The sequence below is a fragment of the Perca flavescens genome, chromosome 15 (assembly GCF_004354835.1).
Source record: "Perca flavescens isolate YP-PL-M2 chromosome 15, PFLA_1.0, whole genome shotgun sequence".
NCBI lineage: Eukaryota > Metazoa > Chordata > Actinopteri > Perciformes > Percidae > Perca > Perca flavescens.
Genome location: NC_041345.1, coordinates 27,010,503 through 27,035,681, shown reverse-complemented (window position 1 = coordinate 27,035,681; position 25,179 = coordinate 27,010,503). Strand labels below are relative to the sequence as shown.

Below are 25,179 nucleotides of genomic sequence, written 5' to 3'. Positions count from 1 at the left end.
ATCTCTGAGATCTCTCATGTCGCCATCCATACTACTAGTGCTAACGGTACCACCATCATGCTGCAATGATTTGCCGAAAATTAATGCCGCCGAATCTGGCGAGTCGTCTTGTAGTGGTGCGTCAAGTATATTATCAATTAGATTGAATTTGGTATTGATGACGCGAAAAATAATAACGGTAACTCCAGTGAAATTATTTGAAACTGGTTAATGAGGACTAGATTAGGACTGGATTTAAAGCTGACCATTCTGGTGGCCAACTTCACCCCAGGTGTGTCTGTTAAAACACGGACGGAGACAACTTCTCTCTTTTGATGCTTTATTAAGATCAAGCAACGTGCAACCTAGCTAATAGGTGAACACAAACAACTAAATCACTAGCTAACTTACTTTAAATTTGCAAGAACTATGGACCAATACAACAACAGGCTTAAATTAACTGACAACATAAGTTATACGACTTACAGTTCTCAAGGACGCACACACACGATCTAACTGATTATCCTCCGGACAGATAGTCTTTTTCCTCATTTTTTTCTCCGTGTGGCCCGCTCGCGGTGTGAGGCGAGTGTCCGCGCTATTTTCCGACATGCACTCGCAATTACTCCCGATAGACGACCTGTTGTACAAAACTAAAGTAACGAGCCAATTTTCTAAAATGTAAGGAGTAGAAAGTACCGATATTTGTGTTAAAATGTAAGGAGTAAAAGTAAAAAGTCGCCACAAAAATAAATAGTAAAGGAAAAATATCTGAAAAATCTACTTGAGTACAGTAACGAAGTATCTATACTTTGTTACTTCCCATCTCTGGAGACGAGACACATCTGTCAGCTGCCACGTGTTCACAACACACACACACACACACACACACACACACACACACACACACACACACACACACACACACACACACACACACACACACAATTACACCTTCTTACAGTAGGGCTGGACCCAAATACTCCCAATATTTCTTTGATGGGTAGGTATTCGATTTTTCATTTTAGGATTCGAAAATTACTTTCTTGAAAAAACGAGCATGCAGGCTGAAATTCACTGTGGTGTTTTGTCCGTATTAAGCTGCTAGCCGCCGGCTAATTTCTGCAGGGCTACGTGGTCCATTTTTGGCCAAGAACGGAGAAATGTTGACTTACAGTGAGCAGATTCTGATGTGCGTAGCGCTCTGTATGGTTATACTGTAGCAGCCTGCTGTCGTTTAATAAAAAGGTAAAGAGAGTACGGCTGGGGGCTGCTGGGTAAACTGCCCTGCTAACACATGCTGGGGGCTGGGGGGGGTGAGGGGTAGGTAACTGACCTGGCGGGTGAGCAGGGCCACGCGGTCCAGGCTGGGGTCCAGCGGGGTGAAGCGCACGGTGATAAGCTCGTTCATCCTGATGGCTCGTCCTGACATGGGACACAACACCACCTTGCTCTGCAGCACACACAAGGCCGGGGGTTAAAAAAAAGTTTGCAGTGCGCACACACACACACACACACACACAAACACAACACACACACACACACACACACACACACACACACACACACCAGTACTTTACTGCTCAGGGACAGCTTCAGTCCTTGGGGTCCAGGGTCAGCCTGCCTCCTGTCTCTGAAATAGTGTGGACATGAAAGACAGACAGACACACAAAGCAAACACGCAAAGAACAGCGTGACATTTAAAACTCAGAGCACACAAACGTGGCTGCACAGGGCTGGACACCTGCTGGACAACAGCTGGACAACAGCTGGACACCTGCTGGAAAACAGCTAGACACCTGCTGGACAACAGCTAGACACCTGCTGGACAACAGCTAGACACCTGCTGGACAACAGCTGGACAACAGCTAGACACCTGCTGGACAACAGCTAGACACCTGCTGGACAACAGCTGGACAACAGCTAGACACCTGCTGGACAACAGCTAGACACCTGCTGGACAACAGCTAGACACCTGCTGGACAACAGCTGGACAACAGCTAGACACCTGCTGGACAACCTGCTGGACAACAGCTGGACAACAGCTAGACACCTGCTGGACAACAGCTAGACACCTGCTGGACAACAGCTGGACAACAGCTAGACACCTGCTGGACAACAGCTGGACACCTGCTGGAAAACAGCTGGACACCTGCTGGAAAACAGCTGGACACCTGCTGGACAACAGCTAGACACCTGCTGGACAACAGCTGGAAAACAGCTAGACACCTGCTGGACATCAGCTGGACACCTGCTGGATAACAGCTAGACACCTGCTGGACAACAGCTGGAAAACAGCTAGACACCTGCTGGACAACAGCTGGACACCAGCTGGACACCTGCTGGACACCTGCTGGACAACAGCTGGACACCAGCTAGTGCTTTCCCCTGCTCTGCTGTCAGAACTAATCTAAATCCAGCGGGATGTTGAGATGTCCCGAGTGTGGACAGTAGTGGTATCTCTGAGACATACATGTATAAAAGTACTAGACACCCAGAATTGAGTAAAAGTAACTTGAGTAGAAGTGGAAGTTCTCTTTAAGCACCATACTTAAGTGGTAGTACTTAAGTATTCAACATGTTTTGTACTTAAAGATTGCAAGTAGTTTATTTTAAAATGTACTAGTCAAGTACTGAAAGTAAAAGTACAAGTATTGTGACCGGCTTGGTTCAGTGGGACAGCGGGCGCACATATACTTCAAGGTTTATGCCTCGACACAGAGGTCCAGGGTTCAAATCCGACCTGTGATGATTTCCTGCATGTCTTCCCGCTTCTCTCTCCCCCTTTCTCACCTAGCTGTCCTCTCAAAAGTTAAAGGCGGAAAAGCCCAAAAAATAATAGAAATAAAATATTGTGTTAGGTAGTTATTAAAGAAAGCAGTCAAGTTTGAATATCGTATCGTTTAGATTATTTCACGGTTCCTTTGGCTGTAGCAGCAGCAGGACAGGAATACAGAGAGCAGTATGATAGCCAGCTAGTTAACGTTAACGTAAGTGAGCATGTCATGAACCGCCGGTAGCTAGTTAGCGCTTACTGATAGCTCGAGCTGGTGTGCCATTTGTGTATTATATTTGTAACTTACCTTGATAGGTTTCTTCAACAAAAAAATTTTGATGGGCCATTATTTCGCAATCTTTCGGGAGACAGAGTAGGCACTTCGTTCTATACGAACTGTCTTTCACTCCGACAAATGAAAACGTGGGACTCTAAGTAGGGCCGGGGGCGGTCTCCTTCCTCACCCTCACCGCCGTAAGTACAGTAGTAAAGTAGTTCTACTACGTTACTACACATCTCTGCTCGGAGATGGGATGTGATAAAGATTAAACGGCAGGTTCCACTCAGGGATGCAGACACTTCACACTGTGATACAGACATGGTTCAGGTGGGACTCTGATGTCAAAGGGACCTCGCTGCTCCAGACACCAGAGCAACATGTTCAACTGAAACCAGATGGACGTAAAGAAGACATCACCGAGCTGCAGCTAAAACACTTCCAGTAGTTTCTATCAGTTCATTCATTCATTCATTCAGATTCTTCGTGTGTACAGTGCTCAGCATAAGTGAATAGACCCATGCTAAAGTTGAAAAAAAAAAAAAAAAAAAAAAAAAAAAAGAAATATCATCTTTTGGAAATTGATCTTAATGACTTAAAGTAACACGCCGACTTATTGGGAATTTAGCTTATTCACCGTATCCCCCAGAGTTAGACAAGTCGATACATACCCTTCTCATCTACGTGCGTGCTGTAACGCTGTCTGATGGCTCAAGCAGCATCAGGCCAGCACAGAACATGCAGGTGAATGGTTCCAGTAATCCTACTGCTCCGAATAAGTGACAAAATAACGCCAACATGTTCCTATTTACATGTTGTGATTTATAGAGTCACAGCGTGTACACAAAACAACGTAACATGAGACACAGCTGTCTTCTAACTGTAAACAAACATGTATGTATATTCTCAGGCGGAAGAATATAGTACTTGGGCGGAGTGATATGCTCGCAGCGAGCCTGTCTGAGAATTTAGTTCCTGGTTTGTTTACAGTTAGAAGACAGCTGTGTCTCATGTTACGTTGTTTTGTGTACACGCTGTGACTCTATAAATCACAACATGGAAATAGGAACATGTTGGCGTTATTTTGTCACTTATTCGGAGCAGTAGGATTACTGGAACCATTCACCTGCATGTTCTGTGCTGGCCTGATGCCGCTGGAGTCGTCAGACAGCATTACAGCACGCACGGAGATGAGAAGGGTATGTATGGACTTGTCTTACTCTGGGGGTTACGGTGAATGAGCTAAATTCCCAATAAGTCGGCGTGTTCCTTTAATTAAAAAAATGAGGAAAAATCCAACCTTTAAGGACACCAATTTTGGCATGGGGTACTTTCCATAAAATCATCTCTCAATGAAAATCAAACCAGCTATTAGGCTAACTGACATAAAACCATGCTAATCTCTAGGTATGGTGAAGGGTATGTGATGATGTGGGGGGGCTATTTTAATTCCAAAGGCCAAGGGAACTTTATCAGGATGCATAGTATCCTGGATCCATGAAATAACTGGCCTTTTAAAAATAAAAATCTGCCTGCTTCTATGGACTTACTTATGCCCCCTGTATTTTAAGGAAGAACATTTATTTATTTACGATACATTATTCATTCACAAAGAAAATCTGTGTCCTTAAACGTTGGATTTTTCCTCTTTTCTTTTTTTTTTATTTTTTATTAAGGCTTTAAGATCAATTTCCAAAAGATGATTTTATTTTTATTTTTTTTATATTCCTCTTTTTAGTCAACTTTAGCATGGGTGTATTCACTTGTGCTGAGCACTGTAAACACCAACAGACATGAGCCAGCAGCCAGAAAGCGCAAGGGGGGGTGGGGGAAGACACTCACAGGTTTCTTGAGCAGAGTGGGCTTGGCCTCTGGAGTCAGACAGGGGACCCAGAAGCTGGGTAGGCTGACGCTGGACGAGGACGAGGACGCAGAGGACGAAAAGGACGAAGAGGACGAAGAGGACTCTGCCGCCGAGCTGCTGTCTGCTCGGCCCGGATCACCTCCTCTGTTCAGCCCTGCGGGATCAAACGTCACACTTTACTGACATGCATGCAACTTGTCATTAATAATTGTTCCAATTATGACTGAAGTGAAGCATGAGACGTTCAAAGCAATTCATAAATTGGGACAAGTACAACTACATTTCACTGTGAATTGAATCATATTGTATATATGACAATGATGATAACAAATTCTAGAAGATGAAGACAAAATACTTGCTGTGTACACGCAATGGTGCACGGTACTTTAAAAATGACACGCGCCGGATCTAACAGCAGCAAAGTGTTTTCACTGAACCCTACTTGTGCTTCTGGGTCGGCACCGTGGCCCGGCCGGGCTTAAGTTGGAGCGAGATGGTAAACTGACTTCAGATCTGTCATCAGTGACGGACTGGCCATCTGGAATTTGGGCAAATGCCAGAAGGGCTGGCCCCTATGGACCCCTATGGGCCACTCCTGATGCGTGGAAACATTCACTCAGAAGGTAGAGTTCCTTATTTCCAAGCTGGGTTGTTGACAAAAATATGGCCGGCAAATGCCACTGCCGTTTTTCGATCCCAGTCCGTCACGGCCTGTCATGGTAACAGTCCGGCTGCTTCTCAGCACGACTCCATCAAAAGCATATCACTTATGTTATTACAACATTTTTTAACTTCTGGTACTGATGAATGTTATCATGTAAATTGAGCCAACTGACCACTACAAGAAATCTTTTTCGCAAACCTCTGAAGGAACACGTTCATTTCATTTCTGAGAAGTTTAAGATGAGGACATTGAGTGGCCGGGGTTGGCTCAGTGGGTAGAGCAGGCGCACATATACTGAGAGACTTGTGCCTCGAAGCAGAGGTCCAGGGTTCGAGTCCGACCTGTGACGATTTCCTGCATGTCTTCCCCCCCTCTCGCTCCCCTTTCTCACCTAGCTGTCCTATCCATTAAAAGGCGGAAAAGCCCCAAAAAAAAAAAAAAAAAGAATCTAAAAAGGACATTCCGAATGTGTTACGATAACATGAGCGCCACGGAGTGCTGCATCTGGAAGGGCCGGCAGCACGTTTAGAGGTAACCAGGTGTTAGCAGAGCTGGGGTCAAATGTCATACTTGCTGTCGTACACTGCGGTGTGAGCGCGAGTTCAGCTGCACGGAATCAGGAGCGCGGCGCTGGCGGTACTACATGGCGCTCAGAGTGGGCACAGTGTCAGCTGGCGGAGCCCTACCAGATGTGAAGGGGTTGATGGGTTTGGACACGATGCTGTTCTCCCGCGTTTTAAACAGCTCCACCCGCTCTCTCTCCGACGACTTGGACTCCAGCTGGCTGCTGCTCTTCTGCACCTGCTTCTGCTTCTCGTACGCCTGCGGAAAACACCCACGACCAATCACAATTTTGCGCACGCATACGGAATGTTCTGAGACGCCGCGGTGTGGACACAAGTCCGGGGCTTACCTTCATTTTTTTGGCAGTTTCCGTCTTCTGGTGCAAAATGTATTCGAGGATGGCCTGTTTTTCGTACAAGAATCCATCTGGACTGAAGACAGCAACAGTTTGGTTTATAGCACGTTTCTATATGTGGTTATACTGTGTGTGTGTGTGTGTGTGTGTGTGTGTGTGTCTGTCTGTGTGCGTTGGACAGAGACATACGTCACCACAGGGTCCCGACAGGGCTGCAGGGACAGGCAGCAGCAGTCAAAGTCTTTGATGGCGTCTTTGCCCAGTCGGATGCTCTGTGTGCCGTAACCAGACGCCGCTGAGCAGAGACACAGAACAGGCTTTCCATCACACAGGGATCGCTGTCCCACAATGCATTTATTCTAGATTATGAACTAGCAATATGTTAAGAGTAATTTGACATCATTATGTAGGCTTTTGTGTGAAAAGGCTGCCAAGCCCATATTTGGAGTGACACTAAGCACAACATAAACACTAGACAGAAATAGTGAAGTGAGAAACATTTGGGTTCTGATTTCTGTCTACTCTACGTGTGTGTGTGTGTGTGTGTGTGTGTGTGTGTGTGTGTGTGTGTGTGTGCGTGTGTGTGTGTGTCCTGGTTCTTCTCACCCGTGTCTTTCTTCTTCTCGTGGTACGTGTACACAGCTCCGGCCGTGCAGTTCTTTCCATGGCGAGTCATTCTACTTCTACTTGTGCTTTACCTGGTTAACCTAGCTGGCGTTTGAACGGAGAAACAACATATGGTGTTAATGCTGCTGGGTAGCATTGATGCTAAGATGCTAACATTAGCTGCTAACGCTGGATGTATTACGTACAAAAGACATGCGCACATTAATGTATTCACAGAATGTTAGCGTTTAGCACGGTCTGCTCAGAGGCAATTACCTGGGGGGGGAGAAACACATAAAACATGGAGGCCTAGTAATAATAATCATAATTATAATAGCAACAGCACATTACCATCGACAGAAGTTCGTGTTGTTTTCTTCTTCTTCTTCTTCTTCTTCTTCTTCTTTTGCTTTTATGACGGGTCGCATAGCGCCCCCTGCTGTACAGGAGTATGTAGTATCACACACACAAACACACACACATATATATATATATATATATATGTGTGACGTAGTATGTGACGTAGTATGAGTTATTGTCCCTGGACTGCTTTACATAATTATTGTTACACACGTTTTCTGAAAGCATACCTCATACCCATTCACACACACACGCATGAGCACGCACACAGACACACACACACACACATACGCAGTTGAACACTGATGTCCTCAATGTCACTGACTTGAATAGAAACAGTATGACTGGAACCCTGATATGAAAGCCTCATCAGGAGACTTATGTATTTTTCTAGGTCTCGTTCTTCTCCTCCTCCTCCTCTTCCTCCTCCTCCTGTACTCCCACTCCTCCTCCCCCTCTCTCCGGTTGACCAAACAGACAAGCTGACCTGTGCGTGACTGTTAAACTCTGTCAAACTATCTGACTATTATATGAACATTAGGCCAGTTGTTCACATGACCAGAGGTGGAAAGAATACAAAAATACTCTACTTTAGTAAAAGTACTTGGATAAACTTTTACTTATGTACTTTTTTTAACAGTGGGGGGGGGGGGGAGGTGGGGGGGTGAGAATGGATCCATGCCATGGGAGAAGTCCCGGGGCCACTGAATAGTGTGGCTCTCTTCTACAGTGTTCACCTGAATCTATACTCGGCAAAAAAAAAGAAACGTCCTGGGGCGACCGCTAGCTCACCCGGTGGGGGGGCGTTCGCCCCATGTTGGCTGAGTCCTGCTGCGGCCCAGGTTCGGGTCCGACCTGCGGCCCTTTGCTGCGTGTCATCCCCCATCTCTCTCCCCCTTTCATGTCAATCCACTGTCACTATAATAAAGGGAAAGGCCCCAAAAAAACGTCTTAAAAAAAAAAAAAAAAACATCCTGTCACTTTCAACTGCTTTTCTATTTTAAGCAAACTTAACATATGCAAATATTTGCATGAACATTAAAAGATTTAACAAGTGGCCGGTTAGCTTGGTTGGTAGAGCGGGCGCACACATGCAGAGGGTCCAGGGTTCGAGTCCGACCTATATGATGGTTTTCCTGCATGTCTTCCGCCCTCTCTCTCCCTTTTCATATCTCAGCTTGCCTGTCCAATAAAGGCAGAAATGCCCCCACCTCCAAAAAAAAAAAAAAAAAAAAAAAAAAAAGATGTAACTAGACATAAACTGAAAAATGTTGACAGACATGTGATTAACAGAAATGGAATAATGTGTCCCTGAACAAATGGGGGTCAAAATCCAAAGTAGCCCTCAGTATGTTGTGTGGCCACCAGCTGCATTAAGTACTGCAGTGCATCTCCTCCTCAGGTACTGCACCAGACTGGCCACTTCTTGCGGTTGTTGTTGCCGTCCCGCAGGTGTGATATTCGGATGTACCGATCCTATGCAGGTCTTGTTACACGTGGTCTGCCACTGCGAGGACGCTCAGCTGTGCTTCCTGTCTCTCTGTAGCGCTGTCTTAGGCGTCCCACAGTAGGGACATTGCAATGTATTTGCCCTGGCCACATCTGCTGTGCTCATGCTTGCACCATGCCTAAGACCCGTTCACGCACATTAGCAGGGACCCTGGGCGTCAGTAGAAAGGTCTCTTTACTTTCCTAATTTTCTTATAACCGGGACCTTAATTGCCTACCGCCTGCAAGCTGTTGTCGTCTCATCATTTGTTTCATTGAACGAGCATGGAAAACATTGTTTAAACCCTTTACAGTGAAGATCTCTAAAGTGATTTCGATTTTTTTTTTTACAAAAGTATCTTTAAAATACAGTGTCCCTTCTTTTTTTTTTTGCTGAGTTCATAAGAAGGCCATCAAATCTGTGTTGTGCATTATGATTCCCTATTGAGTGATAGTTACTTGACGTGATAAGTTGTACAGGGGCTTAACAGTTATACAGTACAATTCAAATCTTCATTCTCCACTTATTGTAAAAAGTACGACACTATGACATCCAGTGTGTCGGTAAAGGCTTCCGTGGTAAAGCCACAAAAGATAGCATGATTCTATTGCTCGGGCTTTTATGTAAATATTACAAGCTGTCATGTGTGTTATCTGAAGTCCGTTTCCAAAAAGTTGAGCGTGACATTTTTGTACGTTTGGAAAGTTGGCAGTCTCCACAGCAGGTACTGGACATATGATTGAGCTTTGGCTTCATAACAATAATTTGTGTAAGTACATCAGGGCCAATCAGTAAAAGATAAACTGCAGAGCATGAGCCTGTCTTTCAGGCTGCTGCTGCTGAGAAAACTAGTGCGTCCTGACCTAAACCAACTGTGTTTCCCTTATAAGTCTTGTTTATTTCTGAGCGTGAACGGCAGCATTTCCTGCCTATGTGACTGTAGATTTCCTGTCAGCAGATCGCTACACCCAGTTCAAATAAAGCGCCGGCTAACAGATGCACAGAATGCGAAGAAATAGCAGTCACTGCACATTTCAGCTGCCGTACTGGGGAGAGGAACATCATTCCTAGCTGAGGGATGGGATTGGCAGTTGTTTCTAGACACTCTATACAAGGAAAGACTCCACTGGTGCATTGATTACCTTGACTCATCAGTGTTCTGGTTCAAATGCATTTCAGGATTGATTGTGTTGTCAGCAAAATAGTATAAGAACGAACAAGCAAACACCCGGAAAAAAAAAAAAGAAAATGAATCACGATTAAGCATAATAAGGGAACAGATAAACAGCCTGTTGAGCCTGCAGTTATCCGGACCAGACCTTATAAGGTCTGACATATTCAGGCTGGTGGGTTGCTATGGTAAACACAGCTAATAAAGTCTGGAGTTAATGATGTGGTGCGAGTGGTAAAGGATGCTATGGCAGATAATAAGTAAACAAGTATCCCCCATAGAGAGCCCGCCCAGCCGCTATCAGCAGCAATTCTCTTTATCTGACTCTTTGAACATATCAGACCATCAGCCCACCCCGGCCCACCCTGACGCCATCCTCATATCAAGACACACAGTCAACATACAACAACCTATCAGGGATAACCTTCTCTCTCTCGCTCTCTTTTTCCATGTTGTATCCAAAGGGAACACCATTTTTTTTTTAAATCAGCAAAAGAAGATGAATTTCTGTTATATTAGGACTTGGTTCATGGAGATAAGCAGTAGGTTGTGCTAATGCTGCGTTCCAGGCAACCCGTAACTCGTGTTTTCACAACCTTCTGCCCGTGAAAGTGCCCTGGAACGGCAGTCAAACCTTAACTTACTACCGGTGAACTGGTACCAGATGGTTGTACTCCCAGTTACAGTTTTTGACGTCACACACACATACGCAACAATGGCGCCCCCTGTTGATGCTGTACAGACGCCGGTGATTAACAGTGAGAAATATAAATAAATAGACATAAATAGGCAACGTAAAGTTATTCCGCACATTGTAATCAAAACAATACACATATGATTGTGTACTACTACAGGTTATGTTTATTAAATGAAGCCCAAAATATGTCACCGACTAGAAATCGCTAGCATCAGCTAGCGCTAGCTAACGTCAATGTTAGGTAGCCGCTAGCTAGACGGGTCTGTCGTGACTTTGCCTGAAACGCTACCAAGTCGTGACTTGAAGTCGTAACTTACGGGCTAAAAAAATTGTGTGTGGAACGCGGCATAATTCTCCACTTAGGTGCCATCTTCATTATTATAACGAGATAACGTAAGGAGAAGAGCGCCAGGCTAACCCCAAATGGTGGGGGCAATGTTGCTGTGAACATATGTACATGTCTGCCTATCGCTTAACACATGTCAGTCGCTTATGCTTAACATTAATATCAGCCTGCGCGAGACAGCTAGCACACACACACTGATGGTTTTTAAATGTCTTCACGCCCTGGCCCCCAGCAACATAGCAGATATCATTCATCCCCACGTAGCTCCCAGATTCCCTCAGATCCTCCAGCCAAGGCCTCCTCCATGTCCCACGGTCCCGGCTTAAACTAAAAAGGTGACGGAGCCTTTTCTGTTGCTGGCCCCCGGCTGTGGAACCGACTGCCGGCATCTTAATTGTCTTATCCTGCTAAGTTTGTAATTAAGTGTTTGTCTTTCGATGTCGTTTTAGCCTAAATCCCTGATTTGTAAGTGTATTTTATTTTATGTACAGCACTTTGGTCAGCGCGAGCTGTTTTTAAATGTGCTATAGAAATAAACAATAATTTGTGTAAGTACAAACCCCCCACTCAACATATTGTATGTTCCACCTGACCTGCATGGCTAGTGCTGCTATAAGACAGACTTGAAAATGTGAACCTATCCTTTAATGTCCAGTTGACAGCGAGTTGGCATGCGTGTCACCATGTGTGTCTGATATGCGATCAACCAATCAATCGATGCATTTTATTTGTCACATGGAATCCCACGAGGTACAATTCCCTGGGAAATGTTTCCCCATCTGCTCCTTCAACTTGTGCACGATTCATCATATACAGCAGGATGAGTCAGTCAGTGTTCAACTCGGGGGGGCCTCGGGGGCCATCGGATTGGTAGCCATAGGCCTCTGTGTCAAAGTCAAAACTTTGAGCGGCTAACCTGTAAGATTAACCAGAGTACAGAGTGCCAAAACTGAAGTTTTTAGAACAATCCTCATTGGTAACACGTAAACCTACAGAGCATACTGACTGAAAAACAACAATGACATACATTGAGATGTGGCTTAAGATAAGTGAGTTTTCTATCAACCAACCCAATAGATACTGGCCTTTGTCCGACCTCTATAGAGCCGTATTTGGAGCCATTAAAGGTCTGCTTCTCTTTACCTCCCCCTCTCATTAACCCCCCTCCTCCCCCTTCTCTGCGGCTTCTGGCTGTTTGTTGTTAGTTTCCTGTCACAGAGGAAGTGCCTCACCCTGCCGCCTGGCTCCCTATTGGCCCCAGATTACAGAGATTGTTTTGGGGGGGTGTGAGAGAGTGAGGAGGGGACGGCGCAGCACAGGAGGATAGATAGAGGGGACGGCGCGAGACGAGGTGCACAGGCTGGGGCCGAGGACAGAAGACTAGAGATGGATCCCAGCTGCGAGGCAGCAGACGCTCGCTGCCGTGGAGGGGGGGGGGGAAGGGGAAACGGCTTCGCCGTGGAGGAGGTAAGCACGACAGACAACCGAACAGACTTTACGCTCTGGGGAACCACATGTCTTTCATCTTTTCTTGATTCGATCAAGAAAAAAAAGCATTTCATCTGGTTTACTGTTCATTTGTTCGTACAGGAATCAAAGGGTAAACTAGTTATGAGTTCTAAAGGTTTTGAAAAGTAACGTTCTGCAAGACTCTTCTAGCATCTAGTCCACTTTGTTTTGAGTGTTGTGCATGTGTGCCTTTGTGTCTTTCTGCTTTATCCGAAATGACTGATTCCTTTCATTGACTTGGTAAGCGGTATGCCCTCTCTTTTATACCTCAGGCTATCAGACAGCACAACCAAAAGCACTTTAAACGTACATTTTTTTATCATTTCTGTACTGTATTTATGGTCTATTTGAATTGTATTTATGTTCTATATTTTTATGGGCATTAAGGCACTGCAATTTCCATTATCTATGGATGAAATAAACTTGACTTGACTTGACTCGGTCATGCCTCCCTTGGGTCTGGTCACTCCCAATCCTTGTACCAGTGTCGTGATCGCTCGGTGGCGCTGGACAGGTTTGGGGGGGGCTGTGCTAAGGACTGCTGCTGCTCACTCTGCTCTCACTCTCATCTCATTGATTCTTCGAGTTTTTGGTCTTTGTAGTAACTTGTGCACATTTCTGAAGAAACTTTAGAAAGACATTTTTTTTAAATTTTCTGCTCTGCTCTTTGAATTTCCATATACTGTACCTAACCATAGAAATGAAGACCAACCCACAGGACGGCGTGCTGCTCGTGGAGGATGTCTCTCTGGTGCTTCCTCAGCTCTGCGTGGCCGTAGCTGAGCACACTGGGACTCCAGTGTTTCTTAGGAACTGATTGGTGCATGGTTGTAGTCGCGTCGTGCTTCCTAACTGAGCTCCACCAACTTCAAACCAGTGCATTCCTCCAGCACAATGTCCAAAACTGTTGTACCTTTGGCAAAGAGAATGTGTTGATGTAAGAGCCCGTCATTAAGGACGACAAACGGCTTTTTCGCTGAGTGATTTCACTGTTGTTCTCATACGCACCAAATCCCATGAAGAGACCCAAACCAACAATGTATTGATCCTACTCACAGGTATTGTCTCTGCATATGCATAATGTCAACTCAGTAGGGAAGGTTTATCTTATGTATTGTCCAAAACATATACATGATGTAGTGTTGGCTTGCCAAAAGCTCAGCATCAGGATGTTAACCCTCAGTCCTGAGTCCACGCTCCATGCTGAGTCGGGACGCCACTGCAGACACTCCACTCTCTGTGTCCCTCCCTGTCCTGTCCCCACTCACACGCTGCCATGGGACACACAGACACCAACATGTGCCCTTTGGTTTGTTCCGCACTTCATTGGCTTTGAATATTTGGTATTTTATTGTGTGTTGATGGTGAACTAATGCCTGGCTGCAACTCTTCATGATGATAATAAAGTTCAAGTCTCCCACCTATTTGTCTGCTGCCCTGTGTGTGTTTGTGCCGCTGTAGCCATATTTATTTAGCAGTGCTTATGCATGGATATGGATTTTTTTTTTTTTTACATTTTTAGCAATATTGACTGTTTAAAAAAAGATCTAAAAATCAAATGCTAGTAAGGAATCTCAGCTAGGTTGTCCCAGGGCCAATCAGAAGAGCCTGCCTGAGAGGTAACGACTAGTCCTCCAAACCACGTGACAACTTACGCAAGGTAACGTAACCCGACCAGAAACCACAGCCATAGAAACTAGCTACATCCATACATTCTTATATATTGTCTATGGTAAATCCCTTTTATAAATCTCAATGGTAAAAACCCAAAGCAGCACTACTGCTGCCATATTCATAAAAGCTCAGAAAAGTTGTGTTTTTCAAACTCAGGCTTAATGTAGCTGCCTTCATATGAAAACAAATGTTCAAATGACTTTGGGGTGGGGGGAGACTTTAAATCTAAAAAAAGAGAAAGAAAAACAGAAATTGAAACGCGTTGCGTTCAGGCTATATGCTAAACCATATGCCATTTCCTCATTACTAATAACAGAAGCGTTCCTTGTCAGAGATTTAAATCCTTCTGAATGTGATGAATGCTAAACGTGTGGCTAATCCAGTCTCGCCGCCGTCCGTGGCTCCTCCCCGCGGGCTGCCAGCGGTCCCACTGCGGGGCAGCTACGCGCACACACGTAGCCTACGGGACAATCTCACGGGAACACACAAACACAGGTACGATAACAAGTTTACTCCCGTCTCTCTTTCATTTCCATCTCATTAAAGTCACTGAAATGTTTTGCGAACTCGATATGAATGAACTCACTCCGTTTAAGGTTGGAAAGTTTGATGATAGCTTTGATTTCCACTTTCAGTCCGGTTCCCTCTCTGTCTGGGAGAACCGGGTCCCCTCTGTCTCTGTAGTCCCAGCAGGACGGGCTTTAAAAACCGAGCCAGTCATGTCAGCATACAGGCGGAGGGGAGTCTACCTCCGTCCTGTCCTGTACCGGGCCGAGCCGGGCGGGTTCATGTTCCCGTCCCGCCTCATTACCTCCCCAGACAGGTCCAGGTCTGACACAGCTAAAAGTAGCCCATAGATGCTAATGGCTAGCCGAAATGGTTGAAATAGTTAGTTAAAGGTAATGTTTCAATGGTTCTTCTCCTCTCCAGTAACTTCCTCTACCACTCTGAGTGCTTTTATCCGAATGAGAACGTAACCAAGATGTCCTTAACGTCAGCACTTTATTTGTATGAAAAAAAGTATTGTAACAATATCCACTTTTAACGTCATTAATAGTTAATATAATGTAGCTAATGCTGCCTTTACAACCCGCGTATGTCTCAATACATCAACACTGTGTTTTATTCAAAGTTATATGAGCGAAGACGACGACTGTCTGGAATAAACCAAGGGTTACTATAGCTCCAGGAGAACAAATCACGTGTTCAATCATAAAAGGTCCTCTCCTTGTGCATTTATATTGGAGACAATCATTTTTATTTATTTTTTTACATTTTTGCCTGAGATTAATGTGCAAGAAGATTCAGTGCTGTCGTCTATAGGCAGCCAATTACATTGTGTAATGTGTGACTAATAGTAATTGTATATATAGATTTTTATATATATATATATATATATAATACATTTATTAATGTCATAAATTGTACATATGTAACTAACTTTTTATATATATATATATATATATATATATATATATATATATATATATATATATATATATATATATACACACAGTGTACATACATTTATTAATGTCATAAATACATTTATTAAGGTCATAAATTGTACATAATATATAACTAACTTATAAGACCACTTTCATTTCCCATAATGAAACCCATGTCCTAGGCTGTGACATTGACCACACATCACTTCCTGTTGGTACTGTGTGTGGATTAGCCGGGTTTCACTCTTGTGTTTTTTAATGTAACACGACTGGCTGCTGGGTCTGTCTACACATACTAGGAAATGGCAGACGAGCACACAAAATGTCACTTGTTCTTTTCTTGATCCCTAAACTGCAGCGAACTAAATGACTAATGCTGTATGTATGGATGTATTTTGAGGATGCTTCTCAGGTAAAACAACAGAATAAGAGAATGCCTTTCTGTTTTCCCCGTCTCGTTAGTGATGTCAGAGCCGGCGGGCCGCTCTTCCTCCGTCTCCTCCGTCTCTTCCATCTCTCTGCTGGAGATCAAGGCGGAGACTCATCTCGTCCTCCAAGCTTTCCTACATCGGGCCCTTTCCACCCCCCTGAAAGAGAGGCCTGGTACAGTGGGAGGGGCCTACATTGATCACAACAAGTACAGGTGATGTCACTCCCCCAGTCTGCTCTTCCATTCAAATCAACTTTATATACATAGTGTCAAATCCTAACAGGAGTCGTCTCAGGACACTTTACAGATAGGGGTAGGTCTAGGGCACACCACCATTTATAGAGACTCAATAATCCCCCTCCCACCCACCCACCCACCCAAAGGCACATACCAATGAATACATACATACAACACTCAAAAAGATCAACAAATGACATCAACTACTGAGAAATAATGAGTTGATCTCTTAGGCCCAAATCACACCGAACTGATCTACGCTATTCATTTCTTTGTAATAATTCAAATCAGTTCTTATTCTGGCTTTCACCATCCGAGTAAACAGTAACTTCACATCAATGTCTACTGAGCCACCCACCTTCCTCCTCCTGCTCACTTACACAGCCATCTTCGTTTGGCCCAAAATAAAGTTCTTGAGTGACATTTGTGTTTTGCAAACATTTTGTAACTAAAACCAAGAGTGAACATTTGCGTGTATAAAGAAAACCTTACAGAAAAACTAAAAAAAAAACTGCTAGCCTGACAAATCCGAGGGGCGGGATAAACGGTTGTCTTTCAAATTCCCTCTGCAGGCAATGGTATAGCGCTACAACCAGACGCTAGGGTGCATCTAGATTTCTAGGCTAAAAAAACTGCTCCTGCCCCGTGTAAAACTCTCCACTGTAATTCAGCTACCTTCTTTGTTAATGCCTCCTCCTAATTTTTAGGGCATTACCTTTTGCCTCTTTCAGGTTTAAATAAGTGCAGGTTTTACATCTACAAAAGAACCAACATATTTATCAAAACTGGGACGCATACCGTAACAATAAAAATAATCACCTGCAGAACCAAGTAAGCCAGTGGTCTCCACACCAAGTCTTTAGGGCCAAACGGCAGTCTCTGAATGAACTGCAGCTGGAAAGCAGTGCCTCTAGTGGCCAAGTGAACAAGTCCTCGTCCTCCTTCTTTAGAAAGAGACTGAGGAATCCAATGCAGTGTTAGGGTAGGAGAGAAAGAGGGTTAGGGTAGGAGGGAAAGAGGGCAACCCTGTGTGCTTCCTCTGTGTAGGGGGAAAGTCAAAGGAACATTGCTGGTGTGAACAGCAGGCCAAAAAAAACAACAAATGTTCAGCCATGCGATGATGTGATGTGATGCAACCAAAAGCTTTCTCCGCGTTGTTCACTAAACTTGAATCCTTTCCACGCCAGCTCCAAGAAACAAACCAAAGCTAAGGATGGCTGGGATCCCCCGGCTAAAGCTGGCAGCTCAGCAGATGAGAGGAAGACTGGATTCAAGGACTTCATAAAGCAGCTGCCTCGCCATAACAGCGCACGCCGTCCTGCCAAAGACCCGAAAGGCTCACTGGACAAGGACAGTAAGGCTAAAGTGCCCCAACTCAGGGACCAGACAGAAGTAAGGACATGTTCTTTTTGTTAGGCACTCTGTCTCGATAAAAACGGGTCCCATGTTGCTCGTTGATTTAAGATGAGGCGGTGGGGCTTATCGGATGGCTGTTCCACAGACCCCTGTTTGATCAATTTAGCATCTTAAATCAACGCTTACGGTAAGATCCATAAATATAAAACACTTGAGGTATATCAAAATGGTAGTTTAAACGTTTATTCGCAGTAAAAAGTCCAGAAGTCTGACGTCACGTGTGTGTCTGTCTTTGTGTCAGTGTGAGTAAGTTTTAACAACTCTGTTTATCTTTGTTTTTGAAATCACCAACCTCATAGTTTCTTTAAATGGCATACCATTTAGTTTATTTAATTAATCAAAACAAAAAAAAATAAAAGGAGGAGCCTAATGCGGGCCCGATACCCTGCCCGTGTGTGGACTTTGATGTGAAAATTGGTTCTGAAGCCTCGGCCCGAGGGCCATATATTAGTCGGTTATCATCACCAAGCGCTTCACACTTCCTGCTAGCCAACCAACGTTACTGCTGCATCACTTCCTGATTTTCCCAAACTACAGACTCACCTCTATATACGTATGTACAGTATATACAGTATATATGCAGTATATTAAGGTAATTGCCATTTAAGCATTTACGTCACCAGCAGCTAAGCATACAGGCTAACACAGAAAACAGTAAAGTTAGCGTTCTAGCCACAGCTATCCACAGTCTCAGCGGGCATTACCACAGCTTGGGTCGGCCGTCCGGCGGTCCGGCAAAAACGCAGGTCTCGCGGTAGTGGTAGCTGCTAGCTAGTGCGTTTAGGCTGCAGCGGGGGGGTTGCTGCAGGGGGAGACACGCAAAAAAAACAACAACAAAAAAACCCGCAGCGGGCCTCTGGTCTGCGTCGAAAAGCTGAGACTCAACTTTCGGAGAAACTCCACCCTGTGTCAGGCTACGGTGGCCAGTTATCTCAGCGTGGATCAGACTTGTGGGTGTGTTTTGAGGCGGTGGGAGAGTCCCGTACAGGAAACAGGAAACAGGAAACATCACTGCCTCTATCACTGCCACAAGAGAGATTTAAAACCTCCAAAACACACAAGCACTGAACTGCCCGGGAGCGTGTGGAACAGCTGTCCCCGGTCCCTCCGTCTCTTTTTCTTTCCCTCTTTCGCCGGGAAATGAAGCTGCCTTTGAGTGCGCTCGGAAACGTCGAGATCTGTAAACCATCGGACGTAAAACAGGAACTGTGAAATATAAAGTCAACTTGTGCTACACACAAAATGGTCCGTTTCACTGACACCCCCCCCACCACCACGCTGCTCACATTATTTTGGTACTTTGCTCTGTAGAACATTTCAACCTTTACCTAGAGTGACTCCCATTTCTCTCTAGAGGTATTGTATGTATTGTATTGTATTCATACCTCATGACCTGGTCTGTCTAATATATCAAATATATACTTAGTATACATTTCTCATGCCCTATCAGTAGAATGTTAAAGGGATTGTCTTCCCACATAACCGGGAGGAGACTAGTTGGGAATGTGGTAATATACTGTAGTCAAAGCACATCACTGTAATATACTGTTCACAACGCAGCCAGAATCCCCCGCAGCCTAATACTGAGCCGAACCTGTTTCCGCAGGATGATGTCATATCCCCCTCCTCTACATCAGAAGACGATGACAGCGAGAAGAAGCAGCAGAAGAAGCTGAGCCAGCGGAAGATCAGGAGAAGGATCTCCAAGTTCTTCAAGTTGAAGTTGGAGAGAGAGAAGACCAAAGAGGGGCCTGGAGCTCACCCTCCGCGGCCTGACGCGCTGTCCATCTCTAGAGGAGCAGAGCCCGGCCCGGCCCTCCCCTCTCCCAGTAAGCTCCTCCTCTGCGCTGGAAACCACACACACCAGCTGCGTATTTCATCTCTCCGTTCTTTAAATTCTTATACTGCACTGTAAAATGTATTCTTGTCTTTTTAAATTGTTTTCAATTGTTTTATAACTGCTCTTTCGTGTTTTATGCAAAGCACTTTGAATTGCCCTGTTGCTGAAATGTGCTGTATAAATAAAGCAGCCTTGCCTTGCCTTGCCTTAGCTGCAACTGCTGTATATTTATGTATTTGCTACTCTACAGTAGAGAGTTGGAAGGAGCAGAAGTAGAGTTTTGATCTGAGATGCTTGTGCTCGGTGTTGATGCAGACCACCCTCCTGAGTTCTATAATGAAGTAGCACAGAGGCTGGAAAAGATCGCCCAGAAGTCCACCAGTCTAAAGAAACAGAGCCCCACACCCCAGCTGTCACCAGGTAATCAAACACGCACACACACACACACACACACACACACACACACACACACACACACACACGATGTACCGACTCCAGACCAGTGTTCACAGCCGCCACTTGTGTGATGAATGCATCCAAATGTAAGCCATTAAAATGATTGATTTTTCTCTTAAAGATCAGTCCTTCCAGAAAAATGCGGAGTTTTTTTGGGATCGTTGTGGGCAAAAGTCCTTGATTATGCGGCACAAAAATCGAGGGAACTTGCAAAAAACTGCGGTTTGATGAAAAAAAAAAAAAAAAAAAGTGATTCCCCCAACACCCTGCTTTTCGATGATGTTCACGGCGCGTAATTACATCACTTCATAATGTTCCCATGGCAACAGGGGACAATGCCTGCTCTTGTGTGAAGTAAACGCAACATTTTTCAACTTTCTGCTAAGATACATGTGACTTTTTTTTTTGCAACGAAAATGCGGGGATTATGAAATCATCAATTTATGCAGCGAAAGGTGCGGCCTATTTTAAAAAAAAAAAATGCGGCCCCCGCATAAATATGCGGACTTTGGCTGATTATGCATTGAATTATGCCATGGCATAATCGCGTTTTTCTTGAGGGACTGAAAGATCTACTAAAGTAAGAGTAAAAAGAACGCCGCAGTGCTCCCCCTTCTGTTCATTCTGCAGCGGTGTGAGCTGAACACTCAAACGATCATTCGTTCCCTCTGCTCTCGTGTTTCACCCAGCGCCGAAAAATGCGACACGTCCGCTGCAACACATCACAGGAACTCGTTTTTTCCCCCCCCGATTATTCCAACACCACATGAATGCAGCACAAACACAATGTTAACACGAGTGAAAAATACATTCTGAAACTAGCCTCAAGTATAGAGCCATACAACACGGACTGTTGTTGCTTCTTCTCTTTCAGCGGCGTGTGAGAAAGAAGCAGTGGTGCGGCAGCTTGCCCAGGTGCTGTCTTTGGAGGGAGATTCTATCAACGCTAAGGTTGGAAGGGGCTCATCATCGGGGAATGTGCATTATCCGTTGGCAGCTCTTAGTGTTGAGAGAAGACTTTGAGTTTAGGGATTTGTGACCTCTCAAATTCTGTGAAGGAACATCATTGCACCGCAGTCAACTTAGAGCCGCTCTATGATGCTTTACGCAAACATATGGCACATGTGAGTCCAACTAAGTTTAAAGCGGGACTTATTAGCCTATGCTTCTCCTTATTTTCTGTCATACTGTATATATGTATTGTTACAATGTCACACGTTAATGTTAAACGTGGCCAAAACTTGAATTAATGCGGTAAACGTATGTATAAGTAATCCCTGTGTGGCTTCAGGCCGCGCACACCAGAACGGCTCGGTATGATGTCATATGGTATATCTGCTCCAGGCACGCTACTGCAGTGCTACTTGTAGCTACATGCTAACATCAGGGAAATCAGCTGTAGTCTTGGCTTCAGATCCCATTCCTGCTGGAACACATCCGCTTGTGTCGTTTTTTGGTTCCGAAGGTTTTATTGAGGAATGTTTCACAGTAGAAAGCTCCGTTATACTCCATTAAACAGTCATTCCCCGGCCGCAATGACAGACAGTACAGCGAGGCTGAGAGCACAGATGCGAGAAGACCCGGAAACGCTGACCAATCAGAGCAGACCGGGCTTCTTCTTTTTGGTTTTTTTAAAGAGACAAGCGCTCCAACAGAGCTTCTCATACAGAGGGTGAATACAGGATCAGCAGCCATGGGCAGGATGAGGGAAAAACATTAAAGCATGTAAACGTGTTCTCGTAGGAACAAAAATACAAATATGAACCTGAAAGCGAGTGGAATATGCCCCTTTCAACAGGCAGTGTAAGCTTTCATGCGTGCGCGTGTACACTGCCGCTGCCTTAGACCATTGCTAATGCGTATATCTCTCTACAGATCGAGGCAAACCCCTTCCTGCGCTCCAGCCTGGCGCGTCTCTCCTACGCGTCCTTCGCCCAGCTTCTAGACACTTTCAGCAGCAGTCAGGTGTCCGAGGCTCCAGCCCTGCCTCCCAGGGCCAGTCCAACGCTGCGCCGCATGGCGGTCACCATGGAGGTGTCACGGCGGATAGTGACAGCCACCGGAGCCCAGCGCATACAAGGCTACGCGGAGTGCTACATGGAGACCTTCGCCCCCTGGGTCAAGAGCCATGGAGGATGGGTGAGAGATTTAACAACAGTTTTTTTATCTCCGTAAAAAAAACTTTTATCCCCCGTATTCTAATAACGACCAAATGTCAAATCTGATGTGCATCATCCTCCTAAAAATCCAAACAATCACGTGGTAAATTCATCTCTACAGCACTGATTGTGCTCATGTGAAATCCCCTTTTTGAACAGAGATTCCAGTTTCATTTACCAATCTAAGGGTCTCACAATGGTGTTGGGCGGCGCTGAGCTCCGGACGCAGCTAAATAGTCTCAGGAAGGAACTTGTTCAAAAGAAAACGCCACATACTCCTGTTCAGGAGGAAATTAGCCAACTCCGCGTCCTTTTGGGCTCGAAGCTGTCTCTCCATCTTTCAAATACATCTCCAATATTTACCCGAGGTTTGTTACGTCTCTGGTCACGCAACTGTTGTCGAGTGTTTTTTTTTTTAGGTCGGATAGAATCTATCTCAGTTAATCCCGTTAGTTCCATGGCTGTACTACAGCTGTAGCGCGCTGGGTTTACGTGTTTACAGGTATATCTGGCAACCCGGCCTGGCTGTTAGAAACACTCCCATCCTGTTAGGTCTGACTCCGATTTAATAAAATGTTATCAGACCCATATATCAGTTTGTACACTCCAGTTGTTTTTATGATGACAGAATAGCTGTCTAAATGCTCTACATGTGATCTGTTGCTGATGTTAGTAACAAGAGACTGTAGATGATCTGATCAGATTTAGTCTCTCGGACTTCTAAACGTCACTATCAGCACCACGTGTTCTGTACTGAATAAGCCTTTCAATCTGACAAATAGCAATTAAAATCCCTCTGATTCAAAAACAATAAAAAGTTGATAGAAAACGTCATCATGTTGAGTCGATTCTGAACCAATTAGCTGAGAGCCAGGCGTTTCCCAGCATGCCCTGGGGTCTTGCAGTCGGCGTAGAGCAACCGCGCTTGCCTGCGTCTCAAACCTGCGGCCGCCCTCGATCTCGTGAGGTTATCGGTGCCCACGTCGCGAGTCGGGATCAAGTTTGGACACAAATCTACCCAGCATGCATTGGGCGGCGATCGCCGGTGATTGATTCTGCGCAGGCCTGGCTCGTCTCCAGCGAACCTCATAACAACACACAGGCCAAAACACAAACAGACATTCCGTCACGGAACGGAACATTTCAAAAAGGGAGGAAACCCTGTCATTAGCATATTTATCAGAAAACATAGTATTCAACTTAGCACGTTTCCTTAATATCTGATGACACATTGTGGTCATTTTTTGGGATTTAATACAGTACATATATTACATATTGCAGTTTTAAACTTTTTTTTCCCCTCTGTTAAACTTGTCACCCAACCACCAGGAGAATGTGGTACAGTCGGAGGAGACTCTAGAGTACGACTGAGGTCCCAGAGCTCACGGTTCCACCTAGCTCTGGACGATGACATCACGCTTTCCCACGGAGTCTCGCCTGGACTGGGACCAGATTCCACAGGTCTCCGTGATTTATGATAAACTGACACCATACAGTTCTTCCACCAGGGGCTATTGGTTTCACATGGTCAGAAGAAGAAGAAGAAGAAGACGCTATTTTAGTACAGGTAAACTAGTACAGTACTAACATACAAGCCCATCTTTTTCTTTCCTTTTTTACCTCAAAGTAAGAGCCGCTGCCCAGGCCCAGGCCGCCTGACAGATTCAAGGAGCTGTATAAGACCCTGTTTGTTTATGACCTAAAAAACGGGACCCGGCTCGGTGATACAGTTGGGATACATTTTGGCACAAAGAGCTGGGTACAGTGTAGTGCGGGGCACCAGGGACGGGATGTACAGGAATGACCATATGGCCTGATTGCTACTTAAATATTTTTGTTTTACTTTGACATCAGAGAAGGAAAAGCAAGCATCAACACGATGAATGTAACGTTTATTACAGTCTAATCTCAAAGGGTGACGGGGGCTGGGAGGGGAATGAGCCAGCCCCCCCTCCCACCAACTCCTGAGCATGGGTTGTTGTGAAGCCATTAATACGACACTATTAGGATGGACAGAAACGTACTGTACATGACGTTGAGCGTCTGCTGTGTATTTACAAGTTAACTTATTACGGAAGCGTTTAGCGCTGTTAGCTATGAGCTCTGCACTGACGTACTGTACACAGAGGATGATAATGTGTGTGTGTGTGTGTGTTTCTTCAATATCTGGGATGGTTCCCCGGTATGGCTGGGCAATATATTGATATAATATCGATATATCGTGTTATGAGACTAGATATCGTCTTAGATTTTGGATATTGTAATATGGCATAATTGTCTTATTGTCTTCTCCTGGTTTTAAAGGCAGCATTACAGTAAAGTGATGTCATTTTCTGTTACCAGACTGTCCCAGCTCTTCTATTATTTTTTACCTTTACCCATTTATACATTATATCTACATTACTGAAGATTATTTATCTAAAATCTCATTGTGAAGATATTTTGTTAAAGCACCAGTTGTCAACCCTAGAATATCGCCACAATATCGACATTGAGGTATTGGGACAAGAATATCGCCGTATCTGATTTTCTCCACATGGCCGAGCTCTATTCCCCCGGGCCCGAGGATTAGACAAGGGCAGATCTCCAGCGTGTTAACAGTATTTGTTAACAGTTTGTTTGAAATGCGTGACTCCGGGTTTTGTATTCATGCTTTTACATTTCCTTTTTATGATATAGGCGGAAACATTGAATTTATCTCTGTGTAGTCTGTCTATTTTTTTTCCACTGTTTTTTTTGAACATGGGTTGTGTATGTTTGTTCATTTGATTGAAGATGTCACTTTTTTTTTTTTTTTGTCTAATGAAAATGAAATATATATTTTTAAAAGAATTTGTGATATTGTTTTTTTCAAGAACTGTA

General features: G+C 44.6%; 2 protein-coding genes and 1 long non-coding RNA gene across 4 annotated transcripts in view; 2 read left to right on the top strand and 1 right to left on the bottom strand.

The window, feature by feature from the left end:
* Positions 1 to 7,525, bottom strand: part of nosip (nitric oxide synthase interacting protein) — a 9,876-nt gene extending 2,351 nt beyond the window's left edge. The window contains exons 1-7 of one of the 2 annotated variants that reach the window (XM_028599287.1): positions 7,437 to 7,525; positions 7,086 to 7,190; positions 6,669 to 6,774; positions 6,474 to 6,555; positions 6,247 to 6,382; positions 4,875 to 5,050; positions 1,316 to 1,432 (exon numbers count right to left, since the gene is read on the bottom strand). In XM_028599287.1, the coding sequence (XP_028455088.1) occupies positions 1,316 to 1,432; positions 4,875 to 5,050; positions 6,247 to 6,382; positions 6,474 to 6,555; positions 6,669 to 6,774; positions 7,086 to 7,155 (687 nt within the window). In that variant the 5' untranslated portion in view covers positions 7,156 to 7,190; positions 7,437 to 7,525. The remainder of the gene's footprint in view (positions 1 to 1,315; positions 1,433 to 4,874; positions 5,051 to 6,246; positions 6,383 to 6,473; positions 6,556 to 6,668; positions 6,775 to 7,085; positions 7,191 to 7,436) is intronic. The other variant, XM_028599288.1, reaches the window with a different exon arrangement.
* Positions 7,526 to 12,581: 5,056 nt separating this feature from the next.
* On the top strand, positions 12,582 to 13,813 carry LOC114570095 (uncharacterized). Its single transcript, XR_003694468.1, has 2 exons — positions 12,582 to 12,615; positions 13,356 to 13,813. It is a non-coding gene; the product is annotated as an uncharacterized LOC114570095 (long non-coding RNA).
* Positions 13,814 to 14,610: 797 nt separating this feature from the next.
* bcl2l12 (BCL2 like 12) lies at positions 14,611 to 24,565 on the top strand. The gene is made up of 8 exons (XM_028598515.1): positions 14,611 to 14,826; positions 16,242 to 16,422; positions 17,634 to 17,838; positions 19,469 to 19,691; positions 20,018 to 20,122; positions 21,033 to 21,109; positions 22,034 to 22,297; positions 23,647 to 24,565. The coding sequence occupies exons 1-8, from the start codon at positions 14,691 to 14,693 to the stop codon at positions 23,686 to 23,688; spliced, it is 1,233 nt and encodes a 410-aa protein (XP_028454316.1). The 5' UTR covers positions 14,611 to 14,690; the 3' UTR covers positions 23,689 to 24,565.
* Positions 24,566 to 25,179: the final 614 nt, after the last annotated feature.